Source organism: Nipponia nippon, unplaced genomic scaffold, assembly GCF_047370975.1.
Source record: "Nipponia nippon isolate SJK-2023a ecotype South Korea unplaced genomic scaffold, ASM4737097v1 scaffold_15, whole genome shotgun sequence".
NCBI classification, from domain to species: Eukaryota; Metazoa; Chordata; class Aves; order Pelecaniformes; family Threskiornithidae; genus Nipponia; species Nipponia nippon.
Genome location: NW_028262331.1, coordinates 9,247,027 through 9,263,685, shown reverse-complemented (window position 1 = coordinate 9,263,685; position 16,659 = coordinate 9,247,027). Strand labels below are relative to the sequence as shown.

Sequence of the window (16,659 nt, the reverse complement as noted above, 5' to 3'; positions counted from 1 at the left end):
TGAAATTAAAAAAAAGCACACATTACTATTCAGGGTGAAACATTTTACTTCAGTAGCGAACATTCAATGTGTGCTAATAATAGAATGTTAAAGAGAACACCTTCTAATATTTCTTACGTCAATAAACAATTTTAGGAGCTTCTGGTTCCTCTGTCAAACACATCTGTCAAACACACACACACAAAAAGCACATACCCTTCTGTTTCTTCTTCTAACTGCTAAATTACTGGCTTGGACTTCATCAACACTGAACTGCCACTAGCACAGCTATACAGAAGAGAGTCCCTTCCTCACACACCAATCAACACATCTACACTTAGATTATCAGCACCACTGGCACTTTCCAACATAATCTGTAAAAGCAGAGTCCTGTCAGTGTATTAATTGTCATTCTTCCCTGGTTACAGAAAGTACAGCTTTGTAAGCACAGTTGTATCTATACAGGGAATATTTTGCCATGATAGTATTTTCTGTATCATTGTCATATCACACCACTTAAATACTCCTAGTGTAGAAACAACTTGTCACAACTTCTGGGGAAAGAAAGAAAAAGACCATACAACATAGCAAAACTAATCAATCCCATGGAACGTGTAAATACATCAACTGAAAAGAGAGAATATTTTCAGCTCATTTTATGTAATATATGTTATGAAAAGTAAAGCTATTATCAGACAACATTTAATGTTTGTGCTTTTAAAGGCAGGCACATTAAATAATCTGACAAGTGATACCACTCTGCAATAATCCTCTTTCCTGTAATTAATAGTACTAGTCACGGCAACAGCAGGAACGAGCTATTTTCACAACACAGCTATGCTTTATATGCAGCATATGTCTGAACTGCTGCTGTCAAACCACAAGTGAAGAAGTGCAAGCTGCATATCAGCAAACTAGCCTGTTCCTTTGGACATCAAGTGGCACAGTTTTTCAGTTGCTACAGGTGTTACAGTGCTACAGTTATTTGCCAGAGCGTTAGCAGATAAGTTTCTATTATTAAAGCTTCAGGGGCACCACAAAACCATCTCTCACTATTCAACTATATATAATCTATAAACTGGCACATTAATTCTATCTTGGTATGGTACTACTCCTAAGAGCTTGATCTTAAGCAATGCACACTTCTACTTGAATAACCAGTTCAAAAGCATTTAGAAAAAAAAAAAAATCAAAATGTATTTAGAAACTGTAGTTTCCATTAAGTATAAACTGGCAGAGACCAGAATATGCATTGTTTTTATAGGTTTTCAATTCTAACTAGATAGGCAGCAATTGCCTCCTGACAAGATGGAAGCGTACAAAGGCTGTGAAATATAGAAAATGAATGCACCTGGTATACTTTGGTACCAATACGTAGTTGCATATAGGTGTTGACATGTCTTTTAAGTCATTCCAGGAGTGACAACCTCCTAAAGAAGCGAAAGCATGAATCTAAGGAAAGCAAGATCTCATACGTGGCCTTCTTAAAATACAGAAGGATGTATTGATGTATTTACCTGAATGAACTGTTTTAATTGTGCACCATTATTCTGATGTCCATCAAGGTTTAGCACATTATCAGGAAATTCCATCACCATCTATACAAGACAGGGGTGGGGGGGAGGGGAAAAAAAAAAAAAAGAGCTTTCAGAAAAAAGTCAAACACAGAGCATTAGTTTATTTTACTCTCTTGGGAGAAATAAGACAGAAATTATGTTAAATGCTCATTCTTTTCACATAACCATTGGAAGCTTGGGAAAGGATAAAAGTAACAGTTTAAGATAGTGAATGTTTCAGCAAAGTAACTAAATGTTTCACTAATATAATGTTCTAGAGGCAGTTTATAAGTGGCAACTCTTAATAGCTGTTACAGAGAAAGCAAAAGTTGCTAAATGGAACATTAGTATTTATATTACACTATCTACACGACTTGAGACCCTGTCTCAGTTTAAAAAAAATTGTACTTCAACACACAGATCCAAATTGATCGAACAGTCTAACTCAATCTATAAAGCTATGAAGAAACAGTCATAACAGTTTAATGACTGAGTTGACTCCTTCAAAGGTTAATTTAAAACCATATTAACCCCAAAAGGTACTCCAAAGTATACTTTGTTTTGTATGATTGCAGCTGCAACTCTCCAGAGGCTCAAAGTAAAATGTTAAGCCTAGAGAACAATGTGATTACTCGTAAGTAATTAATAATATTTCTTTTCCAATTACTGAGCAACAAAGAAGGCGATTTCTTGGGGTGGAGGTGTGTGTGGAAATCAGTAAAATAATTTTCAGTCAAAAATCTAACTTTACAACCCTGGTGAAAAATGAAATCAACTAGAAAAATGAGTAAAGACTGGCTTAGTTGATCTTCTTTGTCCAAACTGAGAAATACAGAATTTATCAATATGAATACTGAAAGTTCACTTTAAAATCTGAAAGACAAAATAACAACTTTGTTAATAACTCTGATACCAATCAACACCAATCGAATTGTACAATTCATCCTTTTTCCTCCCTCCACCTTCCCTCAATTGTCTAGTAAAGACAGAATTCCCTGCTGTCTTCGTAATTGCTAACTCTGCCTCCAGAGAATTCATACATTTACTTTTACAGGCACTCAACATTGCTCCAAAATAAACATCTATTCTCTAAGGCCAGAAAGCAAGACGATATTTTGATCTCACATGTGCTAGAATTGGAGTATTAGCACAGCTGCCTTATCTTTGTGCAGAACAGTGCCACAGTCAGTGCTAACTCTGACCTCTCACGCATTTCTTGTCCAGTTTCCCTTGCCCCGACCCATACACACTAAGCAGCAGCACAAGTTTTTGCTGCAGAATTACAGGTTTCCTACATTGCTAATTTGATGCTTCTGTGGGGAATGAGCTACATGCAAAAGTAAAAGCTCTATCTGCTAATAACAGAGAAGAGATAAATTTGCATATTTTTTTCCCCCTCACCTTCATCTCCCACTATCAGACAACACCCTTAGGTGTTTTGTACAACAGAGTGAAATTATCAAAGACTAAATTAATTCATGTGTCTGATGAGATTTTATTAAGTGGTTAAACACCAACCACCATCACACCCTGAACTGGAAGAAAAAAATTCCCATAATACCACATCAAATGGAATGCCTTCTAGAAATCATAAAAGCTGCTTAAGAAATGAAAAGGGTTAAATATTTAAACTTCCTTTAATTTCTATTTGAGCCATAAGAAACAGAAAAGTGTGTCAGTGAACAATTCATTTAGAGGAGCAGCATCACATTGCACCTGAACAGCTTTCTGTGCTACTACAAAGCAATGTTACAAGCTTAAGAGCATTATAGGCCATTCATTCACTAATTTGCAATCACTGATTCACAGTTTCTAGATTTAAGGCATAGATTGTCTTCCAGCTGACTAACAGAAATGAAGTAATCCCATTATTGTTAAAATTTCAGTTTTAAGAGAGGTCAACAGAAGCCAGTTACTGTCAATAAACACCACTATTTTTAAAGATAATGCTGAAGACGTAAAATTATGTTTCAAAGACAACTGCATGTCTTGCAATAGCTCTTATGAAGAATTTGAAACATAAATTATAGAAGACTGAGACAAGGAAGCTGAGTTTGTCCACTTGCTTCTGCAGATTTATTGAATAAAATGCTCCAGAAACCACCTAGAAATCTGAGTACTAACAGAATGGCAAAAAAAAAAAAAAATGGACCCGAGATAAGATTTCTTCACGGTGAGGATGACTTGCACTTGCATAAATGCCTTTCATCCAGATGGATACAAAACCAATTTACAGATATAGGAACCTCTTTGATCGTGAGTATGGCTTGCCTCTGGTGTAAAAAAAGTAGAAGGATAACGACAACATAGTGCAATTGCACAAAGTTTGGGTCTGGAGTTAAATTCTGGAACTAAACCACAAATGGAATTTTAGGTCAGTTGAAGTCATCTACCTGACGCCTGGTATAGCCGAATTTTCACTCTCTCTCTCTCAACCTATTAAACACAACAAAGGTAACAAGAGCATGGTAAGTCTTCTACTTGACACAATCTAATGAGTAATTTTTACTAGAGAGTCCAAGGGGGAAAGAGAGAGAGTGAAATCTAAGATCTTAAAACTACATGGGGAATGGAGGGGCAAAGTAACTTTCAAGGCGTGGCCAAGACATCAAAAAACCCCGAACTTACACTATTCCTACAGAGTGCTGGGGTTTCCAGGTAATCAGCCACTCTACGACAGCCAGATATTGCTTTAGGCAACTTAATGGAAAACTTTATCTAATATATAAGCACAGTTAACCAGAGACGACAGGCTATGTAAAGCCTAAAAATAGTGATGATACTTGGTAAATTAATAATATGCCATAATTTCAAACGATCAAAGCTAAACTACAGCAAAGACCCTTTCTTCAAATGTAGCAAAACCAGATAGGATTGAGATAGATAATCTTTAACAGTGGGATGGAGGGTGAAGAGGCTGTCCGAAGACACTCGGTTGTTTTGTTCTGGAAAATGGAAGAAATTACATTACGAAGTTGATCAAGTTAGCTGATGCAAGTCAGGCATTCTCCCATACTAAATCACGAGATTAGGAATGTAAAGCACATACATTTTACACCATTTAAAGTAACAGCAGTTACTGACACACCACTGACAGCAACAGAAATCAAATACGAATAATTAAGATACCCAATTACACTAAGTCAAATCTTATTTTCAGCCCCACATTTTCACACCTTAAGAATTAAAACAAACGACAACTGGCTAGTTAGAGAATTTTTTTCCATTTGCCTTGTGTTCACCCACGATACAGTTTCTCAGCGTTCCTCTAAACACGTGAGGAAGAGAAGAGAGACTAGGGAGCCTCCAGGCTGCACTTAGTTCATTTTTCCACTGAATCTTCTGGAAATGGCAAAACTCCCATGCTTTTCAACTCGGAATAACACATTGAAATGGCAACTCTCACAGATTTGTTACTGTAGACATAGCAGCACATTATTACAGACTCCATAACCCTTACTTTAAGCCAAAGCTTTCAAAAACACCTTTAGCCTTTTCTCGCCTGTTTAAGAGCATAATAATTACCTAGCTGTAAACCTGGGTTTTAACGCTAATATGGCTCCCTTCCTTATTAACTGAAAAATGGCTTTGCTCCACATTTGGGCTGGGGCACAGAGACATGCTTGTCACTTGAAAACAAGTTATGTGCAGGCCTCGAGACAGCAATAACTTTCTTATTATGCATTTTACATGTTTTTAGAGCTGGGAATCAGATAAAAAAGTTGCCACATTAAGTGCTGTTAACCCGAAGTGTTGCAAAGTCCCAAAGATTAACGCTGCAGGAGCAAAGGAGGAGCCTAGGAGGCCTGTCAAGGGAAAAGGCCTCGCCTGGGAATTGCAACACACCGCCCGCACACGCTGCAAGCGGGAGGTGCAGGGACACCAGGTGCTCCGCGGGGCGCAGGCACTCACCGTGAGGGTGTCATCGATGTAGAGGGGAATCTGCCTCTTCTCGAAAGGGAATTCCTCCTCCCCGTCTCTGCAAACTGCAACCAGCCGCGCCATCTCTGCTGCTGCTGCTTCCTCCCAGCTCCAGCCTGCGAGCAGCCAAACCCCGGGGAGGTAAATACCCGCCGCGCTTCCCCGGCACACTTTCACCAGCCCGGGAACAAGCCTGTTTTACCCCATCGCCTGATTCACCACGCCGAGCGCCGGCCCCGCCGCCCAGCCCACGCCCGGACGCGCAGCCTGCCCGCCGCTTCAGCCTTGGAAGGGACTCAAAAAGACTACGGGCCGGGAACGGGAGAGGTGGGCAGGCTGGGAAATGCGACATAACATGGAAGAAAGGGAGGGGAAGGCGGGGAGGAGCGCACCCGGCCCTCCGCCGGGCACGGCCGGGGGAGGAAGGCCGGAGGCCGGCGGGGGATGGAGCCCGCCGCGCTGCGGGCCGCTCCCCCCCCCCCCCCCCCCCGCCGCCGCCCCAGACAGGCGGGCGGGGGACCCGCCCAGCGCGGAGCGGGGTTTGCGGCTCCCCGCCGCCCCCGTCCCGTCCCGCCCCGCGGCGGCTGGGGAGGGAGGGAGAGGAGCGAGCAGCGGCGGGGCGAGGGGGCGAAGCGGAGCCGCCTCTCCCCCCCAGCCGCGGGGAGGGGGCCCGCCGCCCTCCCGCTCCCCAGCTCCAGCCCGGGATCGGCGGCGGCGGCGCCGCCTGCGGGCCCGCCGCCACCTCCCTCCGGCGGGCCGGGGAAGGGGGCGAGCCGGGGGGCTGCAGCCCGGGCGTACGCGGCGGACAGACCCACCCCTTCCTCCCTGTCCTCGCCCGGCCTCCGGCCGGCCCGGGGCGGCGGTGGCGGGGAAGGCAGCCCCGAACGGAGGCAGCCGGCGGACCGGCTCCCGGCCTCCCCCTCCTCCCGCCTCCCCCCAGCCCCGCCGGGGCCGCCGCCCTGCCCTGCGGCCCACCGGCCGCCTCGCCCCCTCGGGCCTTTACCGGCTCCTCCGCGAGTCGGCGGCCCGGGCGCTCTGACAGGCGGGCGGACACCCCGGGCTCCGCCACAGAGCCGCCTCCTTCCTCTCCCCCTCCCCGGGCCCTCCCCACAGGCGGCGGCCGCGGCCCCGGGCCGCCCCGCCCTCCTCTCGCGAGAGACCGCAGCCCCGCCGCTCCCCCCGCCCCGGGCCGCGGCCCCGCCGCGCCGCCCCGGGCCTGGCCGCGGGAGGCGCCCGCTCGCCCGTTACCTCCCGCCCTCGGCCGCCCTGCGGGCTCGGCCGCCGGAGGAGCTGCGCGGCGGCCCCTGTCATAAACGGCCGGAGCGGCGCGTTCGACCCCGAGTCCGGGGGTCGCGGCCTGCGCGCTGGGCGGGAGGCTGAGGTAGGGGGCGGCCCCGGGGCCTGAGGGCGGGGGCGCGTTAGAGGCCTGGCCCCGGGGGCGGGGGGAGCGGGGCCCGGGGGCTCCTCGGGCCTTCCCCGCCCGTCGGGCGGCCGCTGCCGTCGCCTTCCCGCCCCGGGGCGCGGCGCTGAGGAGCCGGCGGGACGCGGGGCCCTGGCCTTGGAGAGGCGCCGTGTCCGTGGCGGGGTGTGAGGAGCTGACCCCAGAGCCGTTTGCGAGCGGCCCCCGCTGAGGTGCAGCTGGGAGAGGGGGGCGGCCAGGGGCTGGGTGAAGAGGAGCGAGTGGGGTTAAGCCCCAAAGTGCTGGCGGGATGAAAACCCGTCGCTGTCTCGAGTGGGAGATGGCCGGAGCGTATCGGGGCCCGTCTGTGGAAACAGCCTGGGCGCAGACCGACGGGGAGCGTAAGCGAACCAAAATGCACCGAACGCCTGCGCTTCAGATGCAGCCCAAACATCAAAGTGCAGCCTCATATTTCCCTGCCCTGATTACGTGCCAGGTAGGCAGGCTTTAATTGGACTTACGGTCTCTAACTTAAGGCTGTTGGCTTCTGCAGCACCCTGGTGCAACCAGCTAGAAATCCTGTGGCTGCTTAATTTAGGCAGCCAAAAAAAACCCCATAGTCTTTCTTGATCTATTAAATAATACAGTTGATCTGTACATTCTTGTTATTTATGTATATAGATACTAAAGTCCTCACAAGAAAATGCAGGGGAGGCAATTGGGGAGCGGGTTTTTTTTTTTTCTTGTTTCTGCATAAAAACCATCTTTAGTGGAGGAGTTAATGTACTTGAACTCATCATGCAACATCTCTACCTCTAACGGAAACATTGTGCAGAGCCACATCGCTGCACGGTTTGCAGTTTGTGTATTTTCATGGTTTTCTTCTTCAGCTAAGAAGAAAGCTGGCATTTTGTAACAAGGGATCGTTTCTCACATTAGACTACAGTGAGCACGGCGCACTGTGATAAGCGTACGTTGTCTTCGCAGGGTCCATTCAGCGTGCGGGCTTCTGCGTCACTCCTGCCCCTCCACTCCCAGAGCATGGTTGGATCACATCGACAAAACAGCAATGCCCCAAATTTTGTATTCTCGGGGTGCACACTGATAAACTATGTATGAAAAGCACCATAACAGTTAATGAAATTTTTATTGATGGAAAAGGTTTTTTTTTAAGTTGCTAGAACATGCAGCTTGCTTGTTATCTACAGAACAGTGAAAAGAGACAGCCCCTTCGTGCCGTTCATCTGCATGCTTCTCTTTCGCCTGGAAGAAATACCTGTTCTTTAGGACGTAGTGGCTTTGAAACAGGATACTGCCTGAAATCTTTATTGTAACGTGTGACTTCAGAAGAGATGCTACTGGGTTGGAAAGGGAGGCATGCTAGTGAGTTGGTCCTTAAAAATAATGACATTTGGTAAGAAGCTACTAATGTTTAACAAATACCAAGGTTAAGGATAATTGTAATCAGCTCTACTCTCCCAGCCTATTTTTTCTGTCCTGCAGCCCTATAAAAAGGTCATTTGGTGGAATTATGGCAGCAAAGGCAAAACAATTTATGTTTTCCCAATCCTCTGCTTTACTATTAGTATTGAACTTGGTGGCATGCTGTAGTTGAGCCATTTTAGTCTTACTAGTTGAAATATCTTCAACTTTTACTAATTATTTAACAGCTAAACCAAAGTTTCTGGGTTTTTTTTTAAATATACCTTTGATCTGTACAAGCTTACTCACCTAAACACACCCCAAAGTGAAATGAAATGTAGTGTTCTTGTTCCCACCAGCCACTGAGCTAACAGCTATTGAGGTGCGTGTGAGGTAAAAGTGGCTACGGCACTATCGTAGCGTTAACTTCGCTCGCGTTTTTTCAAACTCATTACAGTGCCGTTTGCTCGTACAGACTCTGTGATCAAAGCATGCTTCCTTGCATTTCTGTTCTTTCTGACGCATGGTTAATTATCTGTATCTATTCATAGTCTAAACGTTCAGCATTAATAACTATGCTGGTTGCTTCAGGGCAGAGCTTGCCGCATTTGTTATTGACAATAAGCAATGAGAATTAATTGTCTCTCATTAATTCAGTGGTGAACAACTTGCTTCATACGGCTTTAAAAGTGGGAGACGGCCTCACGATGCGGCGTTGTGCCGTTGTTGGGAGCAGCGGGTTGTTCTCACTCTCGTCGGTACGGTCCCCTCGGTTTGCAGGCTCTGTTGTTGCAAACCACAGCTCCGGTTCTGGAATTGGTACCCGCCACCCTGCTGCCTGCGCGGAGATAACAGGGCTCTGCACAGACACAGCAGACCTCCCACGTAATTTTTGCTTCACGAAATGGAGTTGGCATCTAGAGAGTTTGCTGCTTGTCCAGACACAACTCCGCTTTGTCACACCCATTTAATGCCTTAATTCTGAATCACATTGATAGACTTGTGCTCACAGGCAGAACTCATTGCAGGTTTTGTGCTTCAAATATTTCAAAAATTAATATCCGTGAGTAATTCTGCATAAATGAGTAGTGCCCTTCAGTTCATGATGGAGGCCTTCCTTCCCTAGGCAAGGCTAGGAAATGTTTTAAAATAAATACATACACCAGTTACCAGAAAACTCTGCTATAAACTGTGACAACTGTTTATAAGACATTGTTGCCAATAATTGCATTTGTCCCCAGGATAATACAGGCTGTTTTTCTTTAATTCTGAAGACTACAGGGCTATAACTTGGCAGTAAACAAGCGTGAAATCAGCATGGCCACAGCCTATAATCCTCAGGCTTCACCTTTCCATTGGGCAATGGCTAAGAGAACCTCATAAATTTAAGAATATTCCACAGCATGTCTGCCTTAAGGAATCTGATTTAGAGGCTTAATCTCCATAGGTTTTACGATTCATCACATTTGACAGACAAGGAGAAATATGAAATACAGCCCATGTGCACTGCTGTAACTCCACTGACATTAGGTATCTATCATCAACTACCATTTGTATTCTACTTCTTAAGTATTTATATCTCCCATTATTGAATTCTTCACAATCTTTAAATGTATTTCTCAACAACTTAATGAGGTCAGGAAGAACTGTCACAGTTTGGAAAGTGAACAAAGAGGGTGTTCTGCTCTGGGCTTGCAGGAAGACTGCGATAGAGAAACCGAGCGCATCTCTTGTCAGTATTCTGCTGATACCCTGACCCACTGCGTCACGCTTCTTTCCATTTGCACCCTGTTTGTTTGCTAATAAAAATTAATACAGAATGTTCCCACTTGAAGACATCTCAGCTGCCAAACTACAGTACTAAGTGAGCTGCTGTTTTAAAATAATTTTATAGACAAGTAGGTGGGCCTTGAGTACTTTCAAAGTAGAGCCGAAGACCGTATTTTACAGCATTCCTAAGATGAGCTGTCAAAACATGTTGGTACGCAGGCTGGGGGTGAATTAGTTTTGGATCTTTGTATTTTCTTATAAAAGGCTGTGCTGCTCTCATTATCTGCACCACAAATTCCTGCAACTGCTTTACGAATTCATCTGCAGTTGAGTTTTATCCTTCAGAGCACCACACTTTATCTAGGGTCTTCATTTATATTCATCACTGAGGATGAAAACAAAATTTAGCTTTAATTCAAAGGCTAATTTAGATTTCAGTATATGATTAACATTCCACATACAATTACTGCCATCAAAGTCAAGCATATGCATAAATCTTTGCAGGACTGGGGCCAAAGCATTTTTAAGTACCCACTTATTCAATACATTTTACATAAAGAATTATTCTTATCTATTATTTATGCAAGGGCCTTAACTAGGTAAATGTTGACACAGCTAAGTCTCTCTATAATCATTTTCTTACTTTTCATCTGGCTTCAACTCTATACATTGTTATCCAGTTCTGCCAGCGCTTTGGTATGAACACAGTTCACTAACTGTAAATACAATGTCACTCTCCTGCACGAGTGTTTATAGCAGCAGCAGGAGTAGTCAGCAAACAATCTCAAAACCGAAGTTATCAGGAAAATGTGTAACAACTCCAACGGGTGACAGCATTGGCTGTGTAAGTTGGTAAAACAAACCATTAAAAAATAATCAACAATAAATCATAGAGAGCTATACTAAACTATAAATTACTGCAGTACATAGAGGAAAAAGACTCATTTTTCCATTAAAATATCATCATTCAACTACAGCAAACAAAGTTTGCTAGTTGAAACAAACTAGTCCACTTAAGAGTGGAATCACCAAAACTTCAATACTATATTTTTGGCATGTAATATATACATAATTAAACAGTTAAAAAACATATACAAGTGTAGTATACATAATGTAAGTGCAGTCTTGCTGTGGATTGTATCTATCAGTATATTCACAGTACCAGTCATAACATTTGCTAGCAAGAAAAACAGTAATTGATTTTTGCTAATAGCGCTGATCAGGCAGCCGTGCGACAGCTTGCCTTCCCTTCCGACGGGCACGGCCTCCGTTTCATCCTCTGCACTGGCGTTAGGGTGCTTTACGACGTTCCAGCAACAGGGCACGCTGGACCCCTTCACAAGAAGCTTTGTGAACACCAACGTGAGATCAGTCACGACAAAACAGATAAAGAAAGTCAGACAGTGAGCGAGCACCCATAGGCAGTAGGAGAGGTTAGCCATCCGGCGGGACACGGGGTCCGCGTACGCTTGCGACACGTGAAGAAATGCAAAGAGCACGAGAACTGTCAGCAGTAAGGAACCCGCTGCTTCAGTCCAGCCTTTGACTGAGTTTCTGCGCTTCAGCAGCCAGAGTCCCACTTGGACGCTCGCCATATATATGGCTAGATAGCCAAAAAGAGAGAGCAGGCCTTCCCTGTTGGCATTTAAAAAGCCAACCCTCGTATCTCTGCCGTCGCTCCCATGCAAGATAAACATCTTCAGAGAGGTAGTGTTAAGAATAAGCTGATAAAGTACAGCGAGATTTATAGCAACAACCCAAGATTTATTTTTTGGAAATATGGCTAAAAGTAGAGATGCTGCAAGCCTCACAAATGCTAAGGTAAAGAAAAAATTCCAGTGCACTCCGTATTCCGAAGTATGTTCATGATACTCTATAGATTTAACGCTAAGCAGTCGTCCAACGCCAAGAAAAATCAATGGCCAAACAGAAAAGAGCTGCCTGGCCAGATTGGAAAATTTTGGTTGCGTCACATAAGACTTTTGTCTAACTTCAGGACAAACGAGAGCATTACCAAAAATAAAGGCTCCAACCCCAAAATCCATAACTCCTGTTCCATAGGTCTCGGCTTTGGCATATCGCCTTGGATACTGCGGGAAATCCACTGCCAAAATGCCGATTGATGTCAACACGTTGACATAAACGCGAAACACAGTTATCGCTGGAATGTATCCTGGATCCAAGTACGTCTCCTGGAAGTCTTTTACAATTTGCCTAAAAGGCACTCTGGTCTCGTGTCTTCTTTGGCTGTATATTTTAGAAAATATTCCGGCGCAGAAGGCTGCAATGATAATTGGCACGAAAAAGAGGACTGAAGACAAGACTGTACAGGAGAACAGGAGGGGAGACACTAGCACAAGGAAGTCTAGCAGCAGGCTGTATTTCCTTGAACGTAAAGGTTTCCCATAGTGCAGGTAATATAAAATTAAGAGGAGCCCTCTGCAAAGCAGGCAGAGCGGGGCTAGGGACAAGCCTAGGGAAATTTCCAGCAAAGTAGTTCCGTTCAGGTTGCTGATGAAGGCTTCTTTCAGGTGTTTTTGTGACATTCTCCTTTCTTCCTCCGAAAACACAACCGTGAACTCGGGTTAGTTTTGTAAAACAGGGATCCTAGAACTTCATCAAGAAATGAATCTTCTGTACCAGCTTATTAAAACATACATTGATTTCAGAAGTCATCTCTTTTTCTTCCAATTTAAAGGATGCAGACAGCAGCCCCGCTGCGGCAGACGCTGGCGCTCGGCTGCGGCCGGGGAAACCCAGCGGGGGCACGGGCGCTTGCGAGACCTGACCGAGTTCCAGCATTAACAAATCTTGCTGTGTTCCAACAAGATTCTTAACGTATTTTTGCTGAAGGTCTCTAAACATCGAATACTCTGTTGAATATTCACATTGTGAATAATCTTACTGTATGTCCTGCGCTGTAGAATATACTTAGTCGCATTCTCTCTAGCGTAAATGAAACGGGTACGTAAAAATGTGACCCCAGTGAAGTTTCTGTTGCTTGGTCGGCAGAGAGCGTGCAATAAAACCAGCAGCTAAAATCCCCACTTGCAGCAGAAGCGCCTTTTTAAGAAAGCCCCGGTCGCCCAGGGGCCCTGCCCGGCCAGGCCCCCCTGCCCCGCGGGACCCGTTCAAGAGAACAGATGTTAAACGTAAAAAGCGTTAATTAGAAAGGCAAAATTGCTGCTGCTTTTGCTTAACCCGCAGGGTGGGTAGCAGCAAAGGCTCCCTACCCCGCACCGCCGGGCAGCCGTTTCCCCGGGCAGAGGGGCAGCGCTTACCGGCTTCGGGAGCGGCACCCCGGCACCACCGTGCCCGCGGCGGGGGCCCGGCGCTGCGGCAGCCGCCGGGAAATGGATGCCGGGGGGGCACAAACCCCGGCCCTTCGACGCTGCCGTCCCCTGCGGAGGCCGAGAAAACCAGCCCCGGGGGGCCGGTGTAAAGGAATCTCTTGCCCGCAGCGCCCCAGGCCGCGTCCCCGCCGCACGGCGCTCCCGGCTCCGCTCCGCGGGGCTTCTGCCGCCAGGTCCCGGGCCGGGCCGCCCCGCCGCCGCCCCGCAGCGCTTCCCCTCCCGCAGGTAAAGGCGGGCCGCGCTCCCCGCCCGCACTTTCGCCAGCGGGAAGCGGCCTGCTGTTCCGCGGCGCCCGATTCCCCACCGGCCGCGGCCGGCAGCCCCCGCCCCGGCTCCGCCTCCTCCGGCGGCCGCGCTGCCTGCCCTCCGCCGCGGCCCGCGCTGCCTGCGCGCCGCCTGCCCTCCGCCGCGGCCCGCGCTGCCTGCCCGCGGTGAGTGCGCCTGCCCTGCCCTGCCTGCCCCCCGGGGATGGCCGCAGCCCTGCGGGGAGCCGCCGCCGGGCGCTGCCCGGAGCCCGCCCGCCTTTAACCCCCGGGGAGGGACCTGCCGCGCCCGCCCGCTGCGGGGCTCTCGGCGGGGAGGCCCCGGTCCCGTCGGGGGAACGCGGGGTCTTGCTGTGGCCCGGTGGCGAGGGGGGACAGGGCCGTTGGGAGCGACCTTGGGGCCCGGGCGAATGCCGGGTTCTGCCCTGGCAAAGCCCGGGGGAGAGGCTGCATCAGCAGGGAGCTGCGGTAGCCCGTGTCCCTCGGGGAACTGGTTTAACTGGCACGAAGAACTCTGCCAGCTATAAGCACCGCTTCTCCTAGGAAAGCGTAATACTGTAACTAGATTAGAAACCCTTCAAAGGCAGAGAGGGTCTTGATGGTGGTTGTGTGTATTGTGAGCTCTATGCGCTTCAGTTCATGGATCAAAGCAGTCTCTGAATGGTGGGTTTATGCCAGCTAAGAATGGAATAGGAATGGAATAGGAATGGAATGGAATGGAATGGAATGGAATGGAATGGAATGGAATGGAATGGAATGGAATGGAATGGAATGGAATGGAATGGAATGGAATGGAATGGAATAGAATAGAATAGAATAGAATAGAATAGAATAGAATAGAATAGAATAGAATAGAATAGAATAGAATAGAATAGAATAGAATAGAATAGAATAGAAGGAATGGCAGTTTGAGCTGCTGGAAGAAGACGGAATTCTTCCTGGCTGTGTGACTGGAATCTCTGTGTTTATCACAGAAATTCAAAGGGTGAGCTTGACTCACCGTGGGCTGGCTCCCGCTGATTTTCAGAGGAAGCAGGAAGAGGACAGCAAGCAAGCGTATCTTGTTTCTGCTGCAATACAAACTTCTCTGAGTCACTCCTTTTCCAAAAGCACTAGCTTCTCTGATGCCGGCAGACGCACAAATCTTTCCTATTTGTCCTAAAAGGAGGAATTTAACAAAAACAAAGTTGCAATTTCTTGCCAAGAAACCTTACTTTATTAATTCAAGAGAAAGAAAGCATTTTATTCCTGCAGTAAGGAAAGATATATTATTCCCTCCAAATAAGCTTTATTTGCAGGGGCAAAGAGAATGCATGACTATTACTCTGACGGCACGGGTAGGCTTTCCAGCTCCAGCGTTACCTGGGCCCCACCAGGATCGGTACTTCTGTCTGAAGCCTCTGGGCTCTGCTTGTGGAACCCTCCGGAGAACGACATGTCCAGAGTTATTTTGTTCTAAATGCCTTTTTAATTTTTTTTTATTTAAGCGTTCTTCAGTCTGATTTGAGTGAGCTATCCTAGAGTAAAGGCCCTCCAGCGTTCCCGTCCATAGGGCTGGACAAGATGCCAAAGCAGGTAAAAAGAAAATGAGGAATCGTGTGTGCTCATTAAGTTTTACTGCCAGGAAGAAATTCTTGGCTTGTTTCCGTGCAGTCACGATTAGGTAACTACTAACGTATATTCAGTCCTACTTCATGAATCGACTGGACCTATTAACTGTGTGGTTTTGAGCTATGTTACTAACGCCGGCTCGTGATTTTTGTTATGCCAGTGGCTTTAATGGGGCAGGTGTTAATGCATGTACCAAGCACATCCTTAAGGGTATTCTTTCAGTAAAATTAATGGACGTATAAGCTATGCAGTACAGGTTTCAGAAGCGATCGTATTTTCAAATATTGTTTTTCTTTTGGCTAAGCGATCACAATCTCTTCTCAAATGAAGCGATGTTGAGCAAGGGGGTGCAGGCGAGCAAAAATAAGCCCTTTTGCAGGTCTTGCAATATCAGCTGCACAATGGACTTAAGAACCTGGCTGCCAGCGTAATACAGCAAACACATGGGAGGGCACGGGAAGAATGGGCGATCGGCAGAAACTCATCTTGTCCGCCGAGTACTTCATAATTGTGCATGTCTGTTCTCTGTGAAGGCAGCAAGCTTCTTAACGTTCATTCAGAGGAGAATAACAGAAATCACTTTGATGCCAATACTTAACTGTGTTCCTAAGCTTTTTTTTTTCCCCTTGCTGTGTAAAATTTTGTATTACTGGAAATGAGCTCCTTATGCTGTCTGCAAAAGATAATAATGCTCCTAAATGAGTACATTATTGTAGCTTTTTTTTTTTTTGAAATGTGTTAATAGGGTTCTGCAATTTATTTTCCCGTTTATTAATGAGCTTAGCTCATGTAGTGGGAATGCTGCTAACTAAATCTAGCACTTTTTCTGTATAAACAAGGTGATACTGTTCATTGACTTGGTTAACTTGTAAAGAATTGCAGATTTGTGCTACTAAATACAAATGAGTAGGGTTACTTTGAAGGAGTTTCTGTCAAGGAGAACAGAAAAGGAATATCCAGAAAGCAAAAATCAGAACTGGCATCTTTCCCTTTAATCTGTTCTTCTTCCCCCAAGAACTGACAATCTGGAATCTCTCTTCTGGCTAAGTTTTCCATTACGTTTGTACAACAAATGTGTCCTTCCAACTAATATTGTGAAGGACATGGGAGCCCAGAGGCTAAGATTTAAATACTTTAAGTGATTCAAAGGGGACAAATCTTCACCTAATGCAGGCCAGCTCCTATAACACCACCGTTTCTTTCCCCTGGCTGTGATGTGTGCACTCTGCAACCTCACTCTTGGGGCCCTCAGTCTCTGCTCTAAAAATGAAAGTCTCTGCTAGGAAAACTGTATTTGTGTTGGACTTCCAGCTTTCAGCTCTGCCTTAGCCTCTGCAGCCAGTCCTTCCTGCTTCCCTCTGCCCGAGGCAGTGCTTGCATTGAAT

The 16,659-nt window shown here is 46.4% G+C and overlaps 3 protein-coding genes and 1 long non-coding RNA gene across 13 annotated transcripts in view; 1 reads left to right on the top strand and 3 right to left on the bottom strand.

Annotated features, from left to right (window-relative positions):
- Window positions 1–6,838, bottom strand: part of GGNBP2 (gametogenetin binding protein 2) — a 20,155-nt gene extending 13,317 nt beyond the window's left edge. For 3 of the 7 annotated variants that reach the window (XM_087752247.1, XM_087752242.1, XM_087752244.1), the window contains exons 1-3: window positions 6,705–6,832; window positions 5,448–5,572; window positions 1,497–1,577 (exon numbers count right to left, since the gene is read on the bottom strand). In XM_087752247.1, the coding sequence (XP_087608373.1) occupies window positions 1,497–1,577; window positions 5,448–5,540 (174 nt within the window). In that variant the 5' untranslated portion in view covers window positions 5,541–5,572; window positions 6,705–6,832. Of the gene's footprint in view, window positions 1–1,330; window positions 1,410–1,496; window positions 1,578–5,447; window positions 6,070–6,459; window positions 6,608–6,704 lie in introns of those variants that run through there. The other 4 variants (XM_087752248.1, XM_087752245.1, XM_087752246.1 and 1 more) reach the window with 4 other exon arrangements.
- MYO19 (myosin XIX) overlaps window positions 6,715–16,659 on the top strand; it is a 27,033-nt gene continuing 17,088 nt past the window's right edge. For 2 of the 4 annotated variants that reach the window (XM_087752241.1, XM_087752238.1), the window contains exons 1-2: window positions 7,214–7,351; window positions 15,151–15,238. In XM_087752241.1, the coding sequence (XP_087608367.1) occupies window positions 15,227–15,238 (12 nt within the window). In that variant the 5' untranslated portion in view covers window positions 7,214–7,351; window positions 15,151–15,226. Of the gene's footprint in view, window positions 6,838–7,213; window positions 7,352–13,748; window positions 13,832–15,150; window positions 15,239–16,659 lie in introns of those variants that run through there. The other 2 variants (XM_087752240.1, XM_087752239.1) reach the window with 2 other exon arrangements.
- On the bottom strand, window positions 7,984–13,694 carry PIGW (phosphatidylinositol glycan anchor biosynthesis class W). Its single transcript, XM_087752249.1, has one exon. The coding sequence runs from the start codon at window positions 12,591–12,593 to the stop codon at window positions 11,073–11,075; it is 1,521 nt and encodes a 506-aa protein (XP_087608375.1). The 5' UTR covers window positions 12,594–13,694; the 3' UTR covers window positions 7,984–11,072.
- Window positions 13,840–16,659, bottom strand: part of LOC148056320 (uncharacterized) — a 16,715-nt gene continuing 13,895 nt past the window's right edge. Inside the window, exon 6 of the long non-coding RNA XR_015703568.1 lies at window positions 13,840–14,821. This is a non-coding gene — a long non-coding RNA (uncharacterized LOC148056320). The remainder of the gene's footprint in view (window positions 14,822–16,659) is intronic.